The sequence below is a fragment of the Budorcas taxicolor genome, chromosome 1, assembly GCF_023091745.1.
Source record: "Budorcas taxicolor isolate Tak-1 chromosome 1, Takin1.1, whole genome shotgun sequence".
Classification (NCBI taxonomy): domain Eukaryota; kingdom Metazoa; phylum Chordata; class Mammalia; order Artiodactyla; family Bovidae; genus Budorcas; species Budorcas taxicolor.
Genome location: NC_068910.1, coordinates 43,732,868 through 43,754,770, shown reverse-complemented (window position 1 = coordinate 43,754,770; position 21,903 = coordinate 43,732,868). Strand labels below are relative to the sequence as shown.

General features: G+C 45.5%; 2 protein-coding genes across 2 annotated transcripts; one reads left to right on the top strand and one right to left on the bottom strand.

Moving 5' to 3' along the window:
- Positions 1–5,400: 5,400 nt before the first annotated feature.
- Positions 5,401–8,286, bottom strand: JAGN1 (jagunal homolog 1). The gene is made up of 2 exons (XM_052639674.1): positions 8,096–8,286; positions 5,401–6,345 (listed from the first exon to the last, which is right to left on the bottom strand). Exons 1-2 carry the CDS (start codon positions 8,182–8,184, stop codon positions 5,883–5,885), a joined length of 552 nt encoding a protein of 183 aa, XP_052495634.1. The 5' UTR covers positions 8,185–8,286; the 3' UTR covers positions 5,401–5,882.
- Positions 7,005–21,903, top strand: CIDEC (cell death inducing DFFA like effector c). The gene is made up of 6 exons (XM_052639662.1): positions 7,005–7,060; positions 14,784–14,861; positions 15,744–15,897; positions 18,497–18,655; positions 18,740–18,924; positions 21,741–21,903. The coding sequence occupies exons 1-6, from the start codon at positions 7,005–7,007 to the stop codon at positions 21,901–21,903; spliced, it is 795 nt and encodes a 264-aa protein (XP_052495622.1).

Here is a 21,903-nt window from a genome sequence, read left to right as displayed (position 1 = left end):
GGCCAGGCCACATTCCTTCCCCAAGCGCAGGGACGGGGGGACATCTGCCCCTCAGAAAACCCTGCTCCCCTACCTAAAGGGCAAGGGGGCTCTTGCTCTGGCAAAGAACAGGAAAGAGGCGGGTACAGGGCGAGGGGGATGGAAGGCAGGTTGCATCTACTTAACCCCTCCTACTCCTGCAACACCCTGTAGATGGGACCCGCCCCTTAGCAGCTCCTGGACTTGGATCTTCCCTGGACACACGCTTCATCCTCTCACTTAGAGGGCCGACAGAGCTGTCAAGCACTTCTGTGCACTGGGTGCTGGAGACAGAGGTGACTGAGCACTATCTATAGAGTGGAACAAGAACGCACTGTAGGAGGCACACAAAGCTCACGTGTCCCCCAACGCACCCTGGCCCTACCTGGCTGACTCTCGGGATTATAGAGTAGCTTTCTGATGACCCACTGGCCAGTTCTTCTAGCTCTTCTGCCAAAGGGCCTCCAGCTTCAAGGATCCACTAATCAGTAGTCTGCTCAGGAGGCCCTAGAGTTCAGAGCTGAGTGCTGGAACAGAGGGAGCGGGCCCCACGCACTGACCTGGTTTCCTGTGGTTTCCAATGCTGACGAGGCTCCATTCTCTGTGGGGACCCTCCCCGTCGTCCCACAGCTTCCTCCTGCTCATGGAGCATTTGAGCTGCTTCAGCTCTCACCTTGGTGACACACACAATGGAAAAAAAGTTGGGGGCACACCTACTGGTGAAGGTACCTTGACACTGTTATTAGCCCTCTGTACCTTTCAGTAGCTTGACCATAGCTATCTTTAGGCCAATTCCATCAACAGTTTCTAAGTCTTCAGGTCCACTGTCTGAAGACCTCATTGTACCCATTATCCTAAAAATACTAACTCTTGAGTTCCTTAGAAAGATCTTTTCTTATTCTTTATGTATCTCCAGTGCCTAGAAGTGGATGTCATGAAGTAGGTGCTTTGTAGTTGGGTAAATGTAAACTGATGTTTCATCTAAGCAGTTTATTTCACATTTCGTATGTGAATCACTTTCAGAGTTGATTCTCTTAACTATCTTACAAGACAGGTGAGTGAGAATTAAGGAGAGAAATAAGAAGCAGAAAGGAGAATGATTTGGTCAAGGTCTCTAAGCCCAAGGAGCTCCAATTCGGCCAGCCTCTCACGGCTCCTTTCTGTTTTCTCCCATCCTTACGGCCTCTCCCCGCACTGCCTCATGCCCCTCTGCTCCTGAGAGCTTCTAAGGGCCTACCTGACTAAGTTCTTTTGGCCTTGGAGCCCACCACTGCAAACAAACTGCTAAGATGTGAAGGGAGAAAAGGGTGGTATGGCCATACTAAGGCTTCCCTGATAGCTCTGTTGGTAAAGAATCTGCCTGCAATGCAGGAAACCCAGGTTCAATTCCTGGGCTTGGAAGATCCCCTGGAGAAGGCGTAGGCTACTCACTCCAGTATTCTTGGGCTTCCCTGGTGGCTCAGATAGATTACGGAGTCTTCCCCCTAATTTTTCACTTAGCCCACAATAGTTTAGATCTATACCGATAACGTGTTTTCTAATGCTGCGGACATCAAGTGAGAAAGTTGGTTCCATTCTCAAACACTTTTCTCTTTTGACTCCTTTTATCTTCTAGGCTTTCCAGTTGGCTCAGATGGTAAAGAATCTGCCTGCAATGCAGGAGACCCGGGTTTCATCCCTGGGTCGGAAAGATTCCCTGGAGAAGGGAATGGCTACCCACTCCAGTATTCTTGCCTGAAGAATTCCATGCACAGAAGGAGGCTGGCAGGCTACAGTCCATGGGGTCACAGAGTCGGACACAACTGAGAGCCTAACACTTTCATCTTCTGATTCTCACAATGAAAACATTTAACATTTGGTTAGTTGTTTCTTGACTCTGGCTGAAGTATGGGAGGAGAACTGGAAAAGAAATGACAGAGACACATATACATACATAAGAAAGAAAGGGAAGAAAAAGAACATGTATAAAAGGCAGAAGAGACAGAAGGAATAGGGGAAGGGAGGGAGAAAAGAAAGTTTGTTTTGCTAGTTCATTTATTGTGGAGCCTTTCCCAAAAAGGAGCTTAAAGTAAAAAGTACAGTGGGTGAATTCCAGTACACCCTGGGCAAGACCAGCATTTTGCTGAACTCCTACCATCAGATTCTGGGCTATGGGCTTGGCCAACTGGTCTATAACCCCTGAGGTCAGTCTTACCAAACCATCTTACAGACTTGGGAACACCAGGAAGATTAGGTAACTTAACCAAATACAAAACGGAGAGAGGAGACTCACCCTCATGTCTTTCTAGCTCTTTCTGTCACAACACACTGCTTAAGGGAGATCTGTGCTTCCTGGGCCCTGTAATCCACTGAAGTACTAGACTGAACGATGTGATGAGTTGGCAGGATTAACAATGTGGGGGAAGAAATCATAATAGGTGGAAAGAATAAAGGATACGTATGTCTTATGGGAGTGAGTTAACAGTGATCAGATTTCTAGGGCAGTAGGGATTGTCTGGCAAGTGTCAACAAGGGAGGAGCAGGAATACTTCTGTGGCTGGAAAAGGAGGTGGCCAACAGGAGTAATGGCAACAATGGTGTGTGGCAGGCCTGCAGCACTTGGCTACTTTTAGGAAGTAGCCAAGGCCTGCCTCACCTGTGGTTTGTGTCTGAATGAGCTGATCCAGGCTTCATGTTCCAATAACCTTTACTTGGGGACCAAGCCAGGCCCTCAGGAGGTCATGGAGGCCTTGACACGTGCTTAGGTACAGAGTACCCTGTGGGGGCCTTGGACAGCCATTTTTCCTGACAAAGCCTTATCCATGTGTGGACTCTGGTCAGACAACTACAGCAGGGTCTCTAGGCTTTTCCTGTAATGGCAGATTCCCAAGATCTGTTGAGGCAACTGTGCCTACTATCAGGGCACCCTGGGTAACAAGGCCCAACAAATTAGACCAACAAAAACCAGGAGTACACAAGTGTCCCTTTCTTACTCCTGCTCTTCCAGAAGGAATCAAACTCCAGAATATGGAGGCAAGAGATTATGCTCAAGAGAAGTGGCTGGGACTCCCACCATGAGAGGGAAGCACCAACACTGCTCATCACTGGAAGGGATTTTGATATTTATTAAGCTAAGCACATACTACAGCTTACACAGAGTTTTCCCAATGACTCAGCAGTGAAGAATCTGCCTGCAATGCAGGAGACACAAGAGACCTAAGTTCGATCCTTGGATCAGGATAAGCCCCTGGAGGGGGACAGGGCAACCTACTCCAGTACTGTTGCCTGGAGAATCCCATGGACAGAAGGAGCCTGGCAGGCTACAGTCCATGGGGTCACAGAGTCGGACATGACTCAGCGACTAAGCACGAGCATAATTTACATACATTATTGAACCCACACAACCACCATGTGTGGTAGATACTATGATCCCCCATATATTAGATCAAACACTGGGGCTCAATCAAGGCAAAAGGAAGCAAAATGTCTGGCTAGATTTGAGTCAGTGTAGTATCAGAAACTGTTTCTCCACCACTACTAGATGCTCACTAAGGGTACTTCCAATGCCTACATCCTCTAGCTCCATAAGATCAGGGATTAATAACCATCCCTCACATTTATATAGTGTTACAGAGAGTTCTTTAAGCACTTTCACAAGACTTTATTTGATCTTCAAAACGTTCTTGTGAATTAGGCAGGGCTGACCTTGTTATGTGAACCTGCCTTTTGATCCAAATACAGTCCTCTTTCCACTAAACCAAGATCCTTTTCAAAGGGAATCTTGTTTAGTTCAGGGAATACTACAACCATGAGGCAAGGGGGAAAAAGTGATTGGAGAGGCCAGAAAAGTTAGAATACCAACAACCCCACAAGCAGAAAACTAAATTAACCAAATGGGGTTTTTTTTTTTTTTTTGGTTGTTGACACTAATTTTCATGAGTCTTGAGAAGTGCTCCAAGACTGTAAAGTACCATTCTAATATTCAAATAAATTTTAAACTTTTAAAAACTAATAAATTATTTATATCCTGCTTCTTTGAAAATTAGCAATCATTGCCTGTGCACATAACTCCATTAGCCACTCATTCATGTCTGCACCTCTCTGCTCTCCAAATCCTACCCATGCATCAGTCTAGTTCTTTGTTATGACTTTAGTCTACAGTAGGACATATTATTCCACTCAATAAATTCGGAAAGCACACTATACATTAGCTACTAGGGGTGAGAAAAAACGTTAGTAGTTCTGTCAATAGAAAAGATAAAATTGAAGTGACATGTAAATTCAAAGAAAGAACCCTTACTCCTTGAAGTAACCAGAAGGTTCCAGAATTACCATATAAACTAGGTCTCGAAAGAGAAGTAATAAAGAAGTAGAAGAGGAAAACTTTTGTTTTTTGAAAGGAAAATTTTGAAGGAAATTGGGAAAACATGGAACTGATATGGAGATTCATGAGAGGTTCTCCTGACAAGACATACAGTGTGTGGGTATCAGGAGATAAACCAGGAGTGATGCACTGGGACCACACTTTGGACATGCTGAAAGGGATTAAGGAATTTTGGCTGTTCAGAAAACAAGAGCACATAGTAAGGGACTTGATGATTCACAGCCGTGCTCTTGGTATACTCATCTGCACACAGGGAGGCAGAAAGAGAAATGGATATGAGGTAGAAGGCAAAGAGTTAAGTTCAGGACACACCGAATTTGAAAAGATAATCAGGACATCTAAAACTTAGGTACACAGAACTACTGCCAGTACCTAATAGAGACTGAGTACATAGAATGTTTATAGAACAGAATGACTGGAGGGCAGGATCCACAGTTAGAATCTGGGGGTCATCCAGACATGATAAAGTCAAGCAGGTAAGAGCAAAGGGACACTCGTCCTTCAAGCAATAAACATTTACAACGTGTCAGACTTTAGGGGGTTTAGTTCACAGATCTCTTTCCCACATCCCTTTTACACTTATCTGCTCCACACCATTACATACTGTGTTCACCGGATGTTTCACAAGGATGTTACGCTTCATGGAGATTGCAAATTCCCTTTATGTAGGATACTTTAAAATTCATTTGGAAACCATAAAACAGTATTACACACATAACTGACACTGTTAATACTGAATGATAAACATGAATATCCAGTCAAAAGACAAGCCCATAACCCAAGCTGCATAAATGAGAATGGACCATTTTATAGGTGGAGGTTGACCTTATGGCACATGGTAGCTCCTGCCCATCAGTTGCAGGGTTTCAACCATGCTTTAGGTTCCCTATGCCCAGTTCACTTCCCTGTGGCCACTGCCAGGTTTCTCAGGGAGCCTCTACCTACCTCCAAGTGTCTAAGGCCATCAAACAACACACTTTTCACATTCTATCAAATCCCCAACACAAGGCACAGGGGGGACTAGGCAGTTGTAACTTTATTGAGGTTCTTTTTAATTAAAAGGTTTCACAGTAGAGACCAACGCCTACAGGGGGAGCAGCGTCCCAGATGTTTCTTGCTCCACGACCTACTGATTGAAGGAGAATTTGACTGATTTCCCATCTCCTTCAGTTTTGATGGGAAGGGGTGATGGATGGAAGTGGAGAGAATGACCAAGACGTCAGGATGAAAAACTCAGAAGGACCTCAACTTCAACCAGCCAAAGTTTGTTTCACAGCTGTTGATCACCCAGTTCCACCAATCAGGAATAAATTAAACAGTTCCACCACCAGCTGATGGTAACAGAAGGGGCTCTGCAGAATTCAGGCTTCGTTTGCACTAGTCGCCAACATTGCAGCTGCCAAAATCACCAAAGGAGATTTTAGAGCAACTCCTTTACCCTCTCAGTTCACTGGGTAAGAGGCCCAGGCGTCACCTCACACAGCAGTCCATCAAGCAGGCTTCATTTACGCTTCTTCTCCTGTGTGCTCGTGAACCAAGAGTCTAGGAGCTTCTTGCTGTAGTATAACTGCCAGGCGTGCACTTGGACCGCCAGCACCAACACCAGATACATGACGGAGACGGCAGAAAAACCAAAGAGGAAGCGGTAGGCCTTGCCATGGCGGTAGAGCTGCTGTGCAGCAGGGAACATCTCCATGCTGCCATAAATGAGGGGAGCGATGGAGAAGAGCCCCATGCTGATCATGGAGAGCACCAGGTAGCTAATGTTGTTGCGGGGGAAGGAGAGGAGGCCCAGGAGGGAGGGTACAATGCTTAGCAAATAGGGGTACTCCCACTGATAGGGCATGGCCACCTGATCATGAGACAAGAGCCTCAAGTGTCCCACGCTCATCTTGGCAACCAGCAGCAGCCATAAGACCAGATGCACGTAGATCAGCTTCTTGATTTCATACTTGAGGGTCACACTGTGGGGCAGAGCAGAGGGAGAAGTATCTTTCATTCAGAGTTTTCTGACACCAGCTGTATGTCAAGCAATTGTACTGGACACAGGGATACGGATATAAATAAGGTATAGTTCCTGCCTGGAGACTGGGAACAAGGCAGAGGAAGAAAAAGTAATTACAAACGAACTGGAAAAACTCTTGTAAATCTATGTTGCAAAATATATGGGATCACAGGAAGAAGTAATCAATTCCGACTGAAATGAGTTGACTGAGAAGGCTATCTAGACAAGGGTGATATCTGAGCTAGGCTGAGAGGTAGGTGGAGATAGACATTCTGAGCAGAGGTAATAGCATGCAGGCAAAAAGGCATAAACATTTGTGTTCCAGGAGAGTAAACAGCTGGGTGTGGAAGGACTACACTGTGGCAGGGAGGGGAGTATCAGGATATGAAGTTGCAAAGACTCTGACTCAGTCATTTTAAAGACAGAACAGTAACTCAGGGCTGTGTTCACAAAGAAAACTCTGGGGAATTTCCTGGCGATCCAGGGGTTAGAACTCTGCACTTTCAGTGCCAAGGACCCAGGTTCAACCCCTGGTCAGGGAACTAAGATCCTGCGATCTGCACTGCGCGGCCATTAAAAAAGAAAGAGAACTCTGACCGTAGCATAAGAGTAGAGCCTATGGAACAAGGTACTGGCAGCAAAGAAACCAACTCAGGCTGTCCATACTTCTTCAGGTAAAGTAAACCTTTTTCTTCTAAAGTAAGCAAATTTTCTCTTATTCTTTGAATTTTCTTAGGTCCTAGATATATCCCCTTCACATCTCCAGAGGGCAGAGTTTCTGCTCTAGACAGGGATGAAAATGCTAGGGTGGGTTGTGAGGTTCCCTTGAACAAGGGTCTAAGCATAAGAATAAAGTGAGGTTCCAAAGAGCTTGTCATTCTTTAAAACTCTGGAAAAAAAGATGTGGAAAAGATTCTGAGAAACTTCAGTGGATTTAAGGAACGAAAACCTCTAAATTAAAAAATATATATATCATAGAAAGTGCAGAAAGGTGTGTGTGTGTGTGGTGGGAGGGGGATCAGTCACCCGTAGACTTCAAGCTCCATGAAGGCAGGGACCAAATTTGTTGTTTGTCGATAAATTTTTACTGAAGGTATAACATGAATACGAAGACCAGGGCTGCTTTCGCTATTATATCCTCAGTGCCTAACACAATGCATGATGAGTAGAAGGAAAATAAATATTTGTTGAATGAATAAACGAACGCAGAACTATCCCTTACATGATCGGGGGTGGGGGGGGTGGGGAGGGGTGTTCCATAAAATTCGTTTGAGGCAAAGTCTCGACGTTAGGGTCCACACCCCAAAACGACCCAAATCTTAACAGCTACCGCGTACTGGGCAGACTTCTGTACTAGATTTTATGTTACATTCTCACGAGATTATTGGCTCACCAATTCTTCCTCAAGACCAAAAAGGCAGCTTAAACTGAGGCTCAATTAGGAGTTAGGTTCCCGAGGTCGGAGAGCCGGGCCAATATAACCACGACCCAGGGCCCGGACTCCCTCGAGGTACAGGGGGATCAAGGGGTGGAACTCACAAGAGTGACGGGGCTTCCCGGGATTGGCGGGGCGGGGCGGGGTGGGGGTCCTGGACCGTGCCAGGTGGAGGGGACTTGGGAGGTGCCCGAGGGCGGGCTGAGGACCAAAACCCTGAGACCAGGCCGGCGTTGCGTCTCTGGCCCTGCGGGCTCCTCGCCTCACTTCATACCTCATCTGGTAGTGCACGGCGACGCGCTCCCGATGCTGAAAGTCGCTGCCGTCAGTGCCGGCCGCTCGCGGGCCTGCCCGAGACGCCATCTTCCCCGCCCAGACTCCTGGAGCCCCTCAAGCCGACAAACTGCCGCGACTACTGCTCGGAGCTGCCTGCCGACCCTGTTCGTATTGCTTCAGCTCAGCCAACCCAACAGTCTAGCGCTTCTTTGAAGACAACTTCCGGCCTCTCTGTCTCTGGAGGACCAACTCTGTGGTCACGTCCCTGCGCACGCGTACGCGAGCGTTTCCCGTCTCGGCTCCGCCCTGGGCCTCTCTCCCCATCCTTTGGAGCGCTCAGAAAACTAACTCCTAGTGTTTGGGGGTTTTGCCAAGGGCTGAAGCTGATTCTCCAGTCTCTCGAGCACTTTCACTTCCTTAAGCTCGAATTCAAGTTTCAGACGTCTCTGTTTCCACTTCTCAGATGGGGAAACTGATGCATGGAAGGGATCTGTGACTTTCTCAAGCGCATGCAACTGCCACATTTGTTTCAAAGTATCTCCCCACAGATTAATCTCTGCAAGAAGAAATGGTAACTTTACAGTAGAGAAACCTGGCAGGCACCCCGTTAACGAAATACTTGCCCACGAGTGAGACAGATTCCTTATGCCTCCTGATACAACTGAAGACCAGCATTACTTATGTGTTGATAGTGAAAGTCGCTCAGTCAAGTCCGACTTTTTCGGGGTAGCCTTTCTCTTTTCCAGAGAATCTTCCCAACCCAGGGATCAAACCCAGGTCTCCCGCATCGCGGGCAGATTCTTTACCAGCTGAGCCACAAGGGAAGCCCAAGAATACTACAGTGTACCCTATCCGTTTTCCAGCGGATCTTCCCAACTCAGGAATCGAACAGGGGTCTCCTGATTGCAGGCGGATTCTTTATCAACTGAGCTATCAGGGAAGCTGATAGCTTATTTGATATTTCTGCCCAAAATACTTGGCCAGAATCTAATCATGAAGAGACGGACAGATAAGTTCAAATTGAGAGACATTCTACAAAGTAACTGGACTATACTTTTTAAAAATGTCAAGGCCATTAAAGAAGTTAGGTAGAGGCAGAAAGCAGAACAGTGGTAGCCAAGGACTTGGGGGAGGCGGGGAGGCGAAGGAATGGGGACTTGCTTCATGGATACAGACATGAGAAAGATGGAAAAAGTTCTGGAGGTGAATGAGGTGATGGTTGCACAACTGTGTAAATAAACTTCATGCCACTTAACTATACACTTAAAAATTGTTAATTTTATGTTATGCACATTTTACCACAAGAAAAAATACATAAAATAAGAATTTCAAAATTACATTTACTGAAAAAACTGAAGCATCTCTTCATATGTTGAGTCGTTGGCATTTCATTTCCCTGAACTGTGTTCATATTCTTTGTCCATTTTTTCTACTGTACTGTTGGTCTTGTTGATTTATATATATAGATAGCAGAGAGAGAGAAAGAATCTCTTATCTTCAATATTAGTTGCCATATATTTTTCCTATGTATTGTATGTCTTTTGACTTTACTCATGGTGTTACAAGTTTAAGATGCAGAATAGTTTTTTAATATGGTTGAATATATAATCTTTTCTCTTTTTCTTGCTTCTCAATTTTGAGTCATAACTAGAGTCCTCCAAGGGGTTCAAATAATTTTATGCATTTCAGCATTTGAGAACTGTTAGGTAGGTAGAATAGGGAAAAGGAGTCCAATATGGCGGTGGCTAAAAAAACAAAGAAGGTCCGAGGACCAGAGTGAAGATGTCAGGTAGAACAAACGGCACTCCTGGCTAAGCCCAATTTGCACAGGGCAGGCCCAGGTGGAAGAAAAAACATATAAAAGGAGGAGCCAAAGCACTTCCCCCCACCCCCCACGGCTGCGCTCTTTCTCTCTCTCTCCCTCCCCCACGTGCTCCTCCACTCTCTTCTCTTCAAGTCTTTGGGTTGGCATGCCCTCACACTTCGAGGATGGATTCTCCTGCTATCTTCTAACTAAAATAGAGCTGTAACACTGACTTGCCTAAGAGCTATAACATGGTTTGTCCAAGACCCGAGAGCTGTGACGCACCGAGGGCTTTAATGTCCGTCGCTCCAAATCTTTGTTGTGACGAGACAAAGAACCGAGGAAGGGAATTCCCTGGTGGCCCAGTGGCTAAGACTCTGAGCTCCCAGTGCAGGGGGCCCAGGTTCGATCCCTGGTCAGGGAGCTAGATCCCACATGCTACAACTAAGACCCAGAGCAGCCAAATAAATAAATAAAAATTTTTAAAAAAAATGTTTAAAAAAAAAAAAAAAAGAACTGAGGAACACTCGCGTGACAGAACCATGCTCAGAAATCTGCCTCTGCAACTAGAGGTGAGCTCTAAAGAGACAGATATGAACTGAGTCAACCCATGTATTTGGCAAAGGGTAAAACTCAAGAAATACTTGCTGAGTACATAAATTCCAAATGATCCAAAATCCTCCTCTTCTAAGCACCATGAAGACTCCTCAGGGTCACTCAGCAATTCTTCACCACCCCTACCCCACCCCTCTGGCTTTAGCTTGTGCTTATCTTTGTCTTTTCTGTGTGTGATTTCCACGTCATCAGACTGCCTCTGAGTCATCCATTGGCTTATCATGAGACACTAAGCACATGCTGGATGTTCAATAAATATTTGAGGCATGAATGTTCTAGGGAGGGGCCCTAACGGTTTCCCCAGAACTTCTTCCCTGAAGTGTCAGTACTTTTCTTCTGCTCTTAGTCTGCCTTAAAGTTTAGTGATTTGTGTTCCTGTCCTCTCACCCTGCCCATTCCCTTCTCAAATCCTTTGCACTGATGTTTCCTTTCCTTGAATGCCCCCACCCCATCCCAGCACTTCAAAAGACTGGCTTCCAGTCGCAGGAACACAATAGACTGAATGTTTGTGACCCCCTGCTCCACACCCATTTGTATCTTGAAACCTAATCCCCAATGTGATGGTATTTGGAGGTGGGATTTGGGGGAGGTGGGATTGTCCTTTAGTTGCTAAATGGTACCCAACTCTTTTGTGACCACATGGACTATAGCCCACCAGGATCTCTGGAATCTGGCAGGCAGATTCTTTACCACTAGCCAACAGGGAAGCTGCAGGAGGTGGGATTAGTGTCCTTATGAAAGAGATTCCCTTGCTCCTTCTACCAGGTGAGGACACGGAGAGAAGACAGTGTCTGGGAACCAGGAAGAGGGTCCTCACCAGACACTGAACTACCAACACCTTGATCTTGTACTTGTCAGCCTCCAGAACTACAAGAAGTAAACTTCTGGTGTTTATAAGTCACCAATTTATGGTTTTCTGACTAGCAGCCCAAACAGACCAAGACACTTCAGATCTTCAAAAAAGTGACTTCTCACCAGTCATCATTTAGCTGAAAGCCCACCTCTGCGGTCTTTCCTGAGCCCATAGGCCAATCTAGCTCTCCAGCCAGTTGCTGTCACATCACTGTGTGTTGTTTTCTTCCAAGAACATCATTCTCTGAAACCATCTTGATTATCTGCATATTTGTTCATGGTCTGAGTGCCCCCTTCCTCCAGGAATGTCAGCTCCTTTAAGAATGTGACAAGGTTGTCTTGTTTCCTGCTGTATTCTCAGCCCCAAGGAGGGGCAGTATACAGTAAATGCTTAATAAGTATTTGGTGAATGAATGATGGTTGTCTGCAAGCTTCTCTAGGGAAGGATTTAGATGTAAGTAATAAAATGATGATGATGATAGCTATTTTTTAAGCCTGAAGGGTGCATTAAGCTTTGTATCAAATACTTTTCATGATTATTCTTCATGACAACCCAATGGGGTCGGAGCTATTTTTAATCCCTATTGGTCAGATCCAACTGATGCTTAGATGAGTTATATCACACAGCTAGTGCTGGCTGCTGGTTTTCAAAATGGGGTCCCTAAGTAGCCACAGCTTCAGCATCACCTTGGAACCTTGGAACATCACCGTGTAATCAGAAATACATGTTCTTAGGCCCCACCCCAGACATACTGAGTCAGAAACTCTGCAATGAAGCCCAGCAATCTGATTTTTAACAAACCTTCCATGTGATTCCAACTCACTAGTGTGAAAAATCTATCGTTCAAAGAAGGATGAGGTTGAACCTCTTTTTTAAAAACGGCTTTATTGAGAGAGAATTCATATACCACACACACTTAGGCGAGTACAGTTTATTGGTTTTTATTATATTTTCAGGGCTGTGTAACCTCCAAATAGATTTGGTGCAATCACCAAAATAGACTGGGATTAGATTAATAAATTAAAACATTTTTGGTCTCCCTTAAGAGAAACCTCATACCCACTAACAGTCTCCATTCCCTTTGCATTCCCCAGCCACAGCTCTAAACAACCACTGATTAATTTTTTGTCTTTATGATTTTGCTATTCTGGACATTTCATACAAATGAGATGATACCAACAAATATTAATATGTGATCTTTTGTGATTGGCTTCTTCCACTTTGCACAACATGTTCAATGTTCATCAATGTACTGTAGCAGCATATATCCTTTTGACTGACAAATAATATTCCATTTATGGAAACACCAGATTTCTCTGAACACTTTTTAATGCAAACATTTGGGTTGTTTCTACATTTTGCCTGTTATGAATAACACTATGAACATTCATGTATAAGTTTTTGTGTGGATATAGATTTTCATTTCCCTTGGAACTTCAAATATAACTCCAAATATTATGTATACATAGAACTGCTGGGTCACGGATCTTATTCTTAAGCACTACACATTTCAGCTGGTGTTAATTATTATTATTAAATCCTCTGCTATTATTAAATAATTATGTTATCAGTAACACCAATATTTGTTTATATCTATTAAGTATCTCTGTTGCAAAGCCCTTCACTTGTATTAATACAAATCCTTACCTTAACCCTTTAAGATAGGAATCATGATCCCTGTTGAGCGGGTGAGAGACTGGGGCTCTGGGAGGTTAAGGCAACTTGTCTACACTCAAACAGCTAATGTGAGTAGAACGGGGATCACAATTCACATTGGCCTATTTCCTGTGCCCTCTGTGCCCAATGCCATGTTCTGGGCCATACCCTGCCCCAAAGCTTTCAAAACACGCCTACACCGTTCCTTTTTGGCTTTTTCTGGAAGTGAGGCTGGCCTGCCATCCCAAGGGTAAGAGCTGCACACTCAGTGCCCATGTTCTCTTCCAGCTGGGGCTGAAGGCCAGGGGAGGGGCTGCCTTGGGAGCTGAAAATAAAGTAGAGGGAGGGTTGGGCTGAGCAGGACAGGATTGGAAGGTTAGGAGGCTGTGAGCCGGAGGTAAGAAGTTTTATATTCTGGGTTTTTTCATTTGGGTTTGGTTTTGGGTCCTAGAGAACAGGTGAGGTGGGGCTTGGCAGCTTTGTGATTGGGGGTGAGGAGTGAGGCTGGAACAAGCTGAAGGGGAAAGTGGTAAGTCAGGGCAGAGGGCTTTCACAGTCAGGCTGGCCTGGAGAGACCCCCATATTGTCAAAAGGAGACTAGGGAGGGGCCTGTGCACCATATACTCCTTTAGCCCCTTGCTCTGCACCAGGCCCGGTCTGCACTGGGGTGGGAACAGGAGAACATTTCAGGGTGAGGCACCCAGGGAGAGGTTAGAGGGACTGGCAGAAGCGGACACTAAGGCCCACCTGGCTGGGGAGAAGGAAGTAGCAGGATGGAGGGGAAATTCTGTGAGTGATCACAGAATGCAGTGAAACTCAGGCTTCAAGGCTGCAAAGCTTTAGCCCTGGGCTGGAAGGAGGCAATGCTGGTGGAGGAACTGGCTTCAGGAAGGCCTGGATCGGCCAGGCTCAGGAGAGAAGGGCTGGCAGGTCAGCCCAGGGCTGTCGGCTAGAGCTGTGCTGCCCAGGATGGCTGCCAGCAGCCCGCAGCCCTGGTGGTTGTGTACATCTAAACCAGTTAACATTCAATAAGATTAAAAATCCAGCTTCTCAGTCATACTAGCCACACTTCAAGTGCTCAATAGCCATGTTAGGGTAGCAGCTCCAGTATTAGAATGGATATAGAACCCACCATGGTAGAAAGTCCCTTTGGCCAGTGGGAAGCCTCAGGAGGGGTTTGGATTGCTCAAGGACCCATTGGAAAGAGCAGCCTTAGTCTATGGGGTGCCTGGCCTGGGAGGTCTCTGGACGACAGGTGAGGGAAAGTCCCCAGCACTGTGAGGTGGTGTGACTAGCCTCCTGCCAGCATAAAGTGGACTCTGTCCCCAAGGGCGGAAACTAACTGAGCAGGGCCTCTTCACTTCGACTTGGGATCCCTGATCAGTGTGACTGGAACCAGGGGTCAGAGAAACATGGAGTGAGTGGTGCCAGGGAGGGAGGCGTGGCTGCTGAGGGGGGCTGAGCCTGGGCACTGAGGGGGTTTCCAGCTTGGTCACGGTGGTCTACTGGGGTTGAACAGAAGAAGGGCTGGGGGAGGTGTGTATGAGCTGAGAGGGGAAACCAGAGTGGAGGCCTGATGGATGGAGGTGGGGTTGCACCGTTTCAAAAAACAATAGGGGACTTCCCTGGCATCCATTGTTTAAGACTCCCAACTAAGATCCCACATGCCCAGTGGGGTGGCCAAAATAACATTAAAAAAAAAAGACGAGAGAGAAGCCGCTCATCCCTCACAATGGACTATCTCTGCTTGCTTTCCAGGCCCAACACTATCCAGCTGACGAAGATGGAATACGCCATGAAGTCCCTCAGCCTTCTCTATCCTAAGTCCCTCTCCAGGTGAGGAAAGCCAGCTGGGGAAGGGAAGGGGACCTAACGAGCTCTGTAGGGCAGACCTTCTGCAACCTCGATGGCCATGTAAGTCACCTCGACATCTTGTTCAAATGCGGATGCTGATTCAGGAGGTCTGGAGTGGGATACTTCCACAATTCCCCAGGAGATATTAAGGCTGCTGCCTCTTCCCAATCCCCATATCACACCCTAAGTAGAAACAGGGAGATACTGCTTGAGATTTTGATTCTTGATCTCACTTAAAATTCACCACAACTTTGAGAAGTGGGGATTATTTTGCCAGATTAATAGGCAGGGAAACTGAGGCACAGGGTGGGCACTCTGTTGGAGCAAATGTGTAGTGAAGCCAAGATTTGAACTTGGGTTTGCCTGACTCCAAAACCTAGGTTCCCTGCAGTCTTTTGGTTCTCCATTGTGTATCTGAGTTCAAACTCTCTTATACTGATCTCAGCTTTGCCATTTCATCTCACATTACAGATGATAAGGAGGCAGAGAGAGGAAAGTGGTAATTGGGCAGAGGTTGGGCCATCTTCTGTCACTGGCTACTTGTCACAGTCTGAGACCCGGCAGCATCAATGTCACTTGGGAACTCATTACATATGTAACATCTCAGACTTCACCCAGACCTACTGAATCAGAAGAGCCTGCATTTTAACAAGATCCCCAGGGGACATATATGTCCACTAAAGTTTAAGATGCACTGATCCAGCAGGCTTTTAAGGAAGACTATCCAGAGCAGACTAGGTGGATAGTAGGGGAAGAGGAGCATGCTGAGCTGAGCCTAGAGAACTGGGGAGTGAGTTACCCTGTGGTGGAGTGAGAGCTGGAAGGCAGCGGACAGCTCATGCTGATGCTCCATATGGCTCCCAGGTACATGGCAGTGAGCACTTCGGTGGTGACCCAGCAGCAGCTGTCAAAGCCCAGTGCAGAGGCCCCCAGGGCCCGGCCCTGTAGAGTAACCACTGCTGACCGGAGTGTGAGGAAGGGCATCATGGCGCACAGTCTTGAGGACCTCCATGTCAAGGTAGGGACGGGCCTGCCTTCTCACAGCTCACCATGGGGACCTTGGTTGACAGCTGGCCCTGACAGCTGCCTCTGGCCTTGGTGTCATGAGGTAGGACTTCAGTAGGGATGGAGTTCATAAGAAAAATATGCTCTGAAAAATACCTCTGGCCTATTGTTAGTATCAGATGGTAATGTACTGCCACCCTCCTGTCACCAGACAGACAAGACTCCAGACGGGCACCACCAGCCTATTGAAGTTGCCATCAGAAAGGAAATCTTGGACTTCCCTGGTGGTCCAGTGGTTAAGACTGTGCTTCCAATGCAGGGGGCCTGGGTTCAATCTCTGGAGGGGGAAGATCCCACATGCCCCTTGGTGTGGAGAAAAAAAAACTTTTGTAAATTGAAAAAAAATTAGAACTATTGATCAGTAAGGTTCCAGAGAGGAAACCAAGGACACATAATACTTGTGGGTGGGAGTAACAGTGGGCAAGAATGACACCCTTCCCCATTTCCATGCTCCCCCTCCACTTGGTTGGGAGTAACTTGTCCTAGTCGTTCCTTCTTTTTTTTTTTTCATTTTTTATTTATTCACCTTTGGCTGTGCTGGGTTTTCGCTGCTGCGCAGGCATTTCTCTAATTGAGGCAAGCAGGAGGTACTCACCAGCTGTGACGTGCAGGCTTCTCGTTATGACGGCTTCTCTTGCTGCAGAGCATGGGCTCTAGGGTGCTTGGGCTTCAGTAGCTGCGGCACATGGGCTCAGCAGTTGCAGCTTCCGGGCTCAAGAGCCAAGGCTGATAGCTGTGGTGCATGGGCTTAGCTGCTCCACAGCATGTGGGATCTTCCCGGACCAGGGATCAAACTTGTGCCTCCTGCACTGGCAGGCGGATTCTTTACCACTGACGCACCAGGGAAGCCCCTAATAGTTCCTTCTTATAAAGACACCTTTCCTTCTTAAAGCCACATTAGGATTAGGGCCCACTCTAATGCCTCACTTTAATGTAACTATATCTGTAAAGACTCTATCTCCAATGATAGTCACATTCTGAGGTACTGGGATTAGGACTTCAATATATGAAATTCACAGGGATACCATTTGGCCCATAATACATACAAATCAAGTGAATATAACTGAAGGTCCAGAAATAAATCCATGTATCTGTGGTCAATTGATTTTTGACAGAATGCCAAGGTTATTCAATGGAGAAAGGGTAGTCTTTTCAACAAATGACCAAGTCAATGGGCTATGCAAATGCCAAAGAATCTAGTTGGATCCCTCCCTCATATTATGTATAAAATTAATTCAAAGTGGATTAAATACCTAAATGCAGAGCTAAAACTATAAAATCCTTAGAAGAAAACATAGGAATAAGAGTACATAACCTTAGTTTCTTAGATATGGCACCAAACCTCAAAGTAACCAAAGGGAAAAAGTTGGACTTTATCAATATTAAGAACTTTTGTGCATCAAAGGACACTAACAAAAAAATGAGAAGATAATCCACAGAATGGGTGAAAATATTTGCAAAACACATATCTGATAAGGGTCTAGTATCAAGAATATATAAAGAACTCTTAAAAGAGGATCTACTTGAAAATGGGCAAAAAATCAGAATAGATGTTTTTCCAAAGAAGATGTACAAATGGCTAATAACACATGAAAAGATGCTCAACACCCTTAGTCATTAGGAAAATGCAAATAAAAAACACTTCATAACATTAGAATGGCTAAAATGAAGACAGACAATAACAAGTGTTGATAGGGATGTGGAGAAGTTGCTAGTGGGAATATTAGATCATGCAACTGCTTTGAAGAACAGGTTGGTAGTTCTCTAAGAAGAGTAAACATAGAGTTATTACATGACCCAGAAATTCCAACCCTAGATATATATCCAGGAAAACTGAGAAGATATGTCACACAAAAATGTGTACATGAAGGTGCAAAGCACCATTATTTATGATACTCAAAAAGTAGAAACAACCTCTATGTTCATCAATTGAAGAATGGACTAAAAATGTAGTATATTTATTTAGTAGAATATTATTCAGCCATAAAAAAGTAAATAATCATGCTGAAACACAGATTAACTTTGAAAACTTGCTAAGTGAAGGAAGCCATTTATATGAAATGTCCAGAACAGACAGATCCATAGAGACAGAAAGAAGAGGAGAGGTTGCCAAGGGTGAGGAAATGAGGAGTAACAGTTAATGGGTACTAGGTTTCTCTTTGAGTAAAAATGGGATTGAAAATGTTTTGAAATTAGATGGTGGTGATGGCTGCAGAATTTTGTGAATATAGTAAAAACCACTGGATTGTGTACTTTTCCAACAGTGAGTTTTCATGTGAATTAAAACTTATCTCAATTGAAAATTACATATGTGACTCCCATTTTATTTTTATTGGACAGCACTATTCTAGAATATTACCCATGAAGTCAGATAAGGAATACCACGACATAGGTTCTTTGGATGGTGACCCCACATCAAGAGCCCTGGGTTTCAGTCCCATCCCATAAAACCCGGCCCACTCATTCTGTCCCTGACAGCTGGTTTGGGTCTTCCCCAAACCAGCTCTGTGGCTACATATGACGGCAAGAGCATCACTTACCTTATTCTCCAGGTCCGGGATACCCTGATGCTGGCGTACAAGCCTTTCTTCCTGGTGCTGGAGGAAGATGGCACAACTGTAGAGACAGAAGGGTATTTCCAATCCCTGGCAGATGACACCGTATTCATGGTCCTCCACAAGGGGCAGAAATGGCAGCCCCCATCAGAACAGGTGATATCCCACCTGTGTGAGAGAATATTGGGAGCTTAGGAGAAATCCTGGAGGGATGCTAACCACATACTTGTCTTGATGCAGAGCACTCAGTACCAGCTCACCCTCTCCCGTAAGCCTGCCAAGATTGATGTGGCCCGAGTAACCTTCGACCTATACAAGATGAACCCACAGGACTTCATTGGCTGCCTGAACGTGAAGGCAACTCTCTATGGCACATACTCCCTCTCCTATGATCTGCACTGCTCCGGGGCCAAGCGCATCATGAAGTGAGTGAACTGGGATTAGCTGGGGCTGGGGTGGGTACACAGCAATGGGAGTGGCCCTGTCTTCTCCCATGCACCCTCAGCCTTCTGGGAGCCTGGGACTGGTGTTGATGCTGACCAACCATGACAGTTAGCATTTGTCTAGGACTTCATGGCTGCACTCGTGTTTTAGTTTATAGTAGTGTATACCAAAGGGATTCATACACTCCTGCTGGTGGAATCTGGATACATTTAGCTTTCCTCATCACCTTCCACTATAACAACTATTTTTCAGCTAAAGTAGTAACTTTTCCTAAGAAATCTTCTAATCAACTTTTAAAAAGTGAATGTGTCAAAAATTTTATTGAACCCAGTTAAGGAGAGAACCAGCAAGAAGTTACAATCAGTTCAAAATCCTACCCATGTATAGATTCATCAAGAATGCTGAGCTAAATTTATAAATACAAACTTTGATTTTTCCATGGGTGTGGAAGGGATGAAATAAGTGTCCTTCCATAGATCAGAATTAATCTGCAGTTTATAGGTAATAGTCACTTATATGTCTGCTGCTGCTGCTGCTAAGTCACTTCAGTCGTGTCTGACTCTGTGCAACCCCATAGATGGCAGCCCACCAGGCTCCCACGTCCCTGGGATTCTCCAGGCAAGAACACTGGAGTGGGTTGCCATTTCCTTCTCCAATGCATGAAAGTGAAAAGTGAAAGGAAGTCGCTCAGCCGTTTCCAACTCTTTGCGACCCCATGGACTGCAGCCTACCAGGCTCCTCTGTTATTAAAGTACAGTTATGGTGGTGGTTCCCAAATTCAGTTGCTACAAGTAGTGCTCTAGAGAACTCTTACCCCATTAAGCAAATGTAGCCAACTAGTTCAAAACCACAAAGCTGGCCTCTTGCCAGTTAGTTCTGACAGATGCCACTTCTCCCAGTTGCTTCATTTAGTGTTTACTGAGCACTCTCTATGTGCCTGACCCTATGCTGTGAGCTAGAGACGCAGGGATAAACAAAATGTCAGAGCAAGCTCCAAGGGGGCAAGAATTTTTGTAGCCTCCAGTTCCTTGCCGAATTCTGTATCAGCTGGTACCACAGCAGTAATTCAAATAATGGGAGAAGTAATGAAGATACATATGAATTGTCATTCACAGTGGGCTTCTGAGAAATCCTACTCTGGGTCTCCAGAGTTCTGCCAGAATGTATGAGGCTAGAGCATACCAGACCTTTTTGGCTTCCTGAGTTTCTTCTCTGCATTTCCAGTCTCCACATGAAGGACCTGAGGCTGCGGTCCGCCTGCCACAGACGACACTCAGTGGTGGGCTCAGGCCTGGTTCTGTGGCAAGAAGTTCCATTTTCCTCCTGTCCCATATCATGTCCGCTCTTGACCTGGGCTTGCTGCCAACAGACTGCAGGTTGCAAAATCTAGAGCAAGAAGTTTCAGTCTTTAAACTCGGTCCATCTAGGGCAAGTGGGACTCTCTGACCTAAACACAGTAGGCATACTGGTACTGAAAAACAAGAATGATAGCAAGCTGGAATCCCTGGAATGATTTAGGGGTGTCAGCAAGTGTTTTTTCTTTAATGGTGATAAAATATACATACCATAAAGTTTACCATTTTAACCACTTTTTTTTAAGTATAAAATTCAGTGACATTAAGTACATTCATAATATTGTGCAATGGTCACTTGTACATACATTTCCAGAACTTTTCATCATCCCAAACTATAACTCTGTACCCATTAAATACTAACTCTCTATGTCTGCCCCGCCCAGCCATACTTACCTCTGTTCTCCTGTCTCTGTTAATTTTCTTATTCTAGGTAACTCATGTAAGTGGCATCATCCAATACTTGCCCTTTGGTGTCTGGCTTATTTCACTTAGCGTCATGTTTTCAAAGTCCATGTTGTAGCATGTGTCAGAATTTCATTCCTATCTATGTCCAGATGGCTAGTTTGAAGCCTCAGATCTCTAATCTGAGAAATGGGTATTCTTCTCAGGTACAGCTTTTAAATTTCTGAAGGATTTTCATGTACAGATGTTCATGGTTCGAACTTTCTGTCCCCCTCCACCTCAATCATAAGTTCATTTATTGAGTGAAGGTTAACAGAAGACAGATTTTAATATCAGCCAGGAAGAATTCATTTTCCTTGTGTTTTCTTCTCCTTGCTAGGACTAGACACCTATATGACCCTCTTTCAAACAGATGTGGATAAGAATTTGGTTAGTCAAGCATTCAACCACCTAGACTTGACCCCATGTCTCCCCTGTTCTTCTAAACATCAGGCCCTGTATTAAATGATTTATATTATTTCAGCCTCCTTAACCCTGTTGGGGATCAAAGTGGTATGACGCAGATGAGGGCGCTGCAGCTCAGAGCTATAGTAGTTTGCCAAGCTTGTCACAGCTAATGAGACTGGATGAGAACTCAAGCCTGTCTGACTGGAGTCCTGCTCTCAGTGCACTATAGCACCAGGCTGGGAGATCTTCACGTCCAGCACTCTGAAAACCACCTAGATTGCAAACGTCTTGGTAACACTTCCGTCTAGAACAGAGGTGATGAATGGGCAGAGTTATGTGACGCAGATCCATCTGGCTGATCCAAAGTTATCAACAGTATTAGAAAGACTAAAGGAGCTTGAATTTTGCAGGAGAATACGCAGACATCTCAGTTAAGGCAGACCCTGTCCCATCTGCTGAGGGAAGGCAACATCTGTTCTATTTGCATATCACTCTACAGTTTATGAAACGCAGCCTGGGGGAGCAGGCATTTAGAAGAGGCAGGAAGGAGTTTTCTTGGTGTTTTGACCCTAATGCCTTTGCATTCCACCCAGGGAAGCTCTCCGCTGGGCCCTCTTCAGCATGCGGGCCACCGGCCATCTGCTGCTCGGCACCTCCTGTTACCTGCAGCAGCTCCTGGATGCCACAGAGCGGGGACAGCCCCCCAAGAGCAAAGCCGCATCCCTCATCCCAACCAGTCTGAAGGTGCTGCAGTGA

Coding starts and splice junctions, on each gene's coding strand:
- CIDEC (XM_052639662.1), top strand. CDS start 7,005: ATGGAACAAGGTACTGGCAGCAAAGAAACCAACTCAGGCTGTCCATAC. Junction 14,862..15,743: donor TATCCTAAGTCCCTCTCCAG/GTGAGGAAAGCC, acceptor TATGGCTCCCAG/GTACATGGCAGTGAGCACTT. Junction 18,656..18,739: donor GGCAGCCCCCATCAGAACAG/GTGATATCCCAC, acceptor GTCTTGATGCAG/AGCACTCAGTACCAGCTCAC.
- JAGN1 (XM_052639674.1), bottom strand. CDS start 8,184: ATGGCGTCTCGGGCAGGCCCGCGAGCGGCCGGCACTGACGGCAGCGAC. Junction 6,346..8,095: donor GCCGTGCACTACCAGATGAG/GTATGAAGTGAG, acceptor TCTGCCCCACAG/TGTGACCCTCAAGTATGAAA.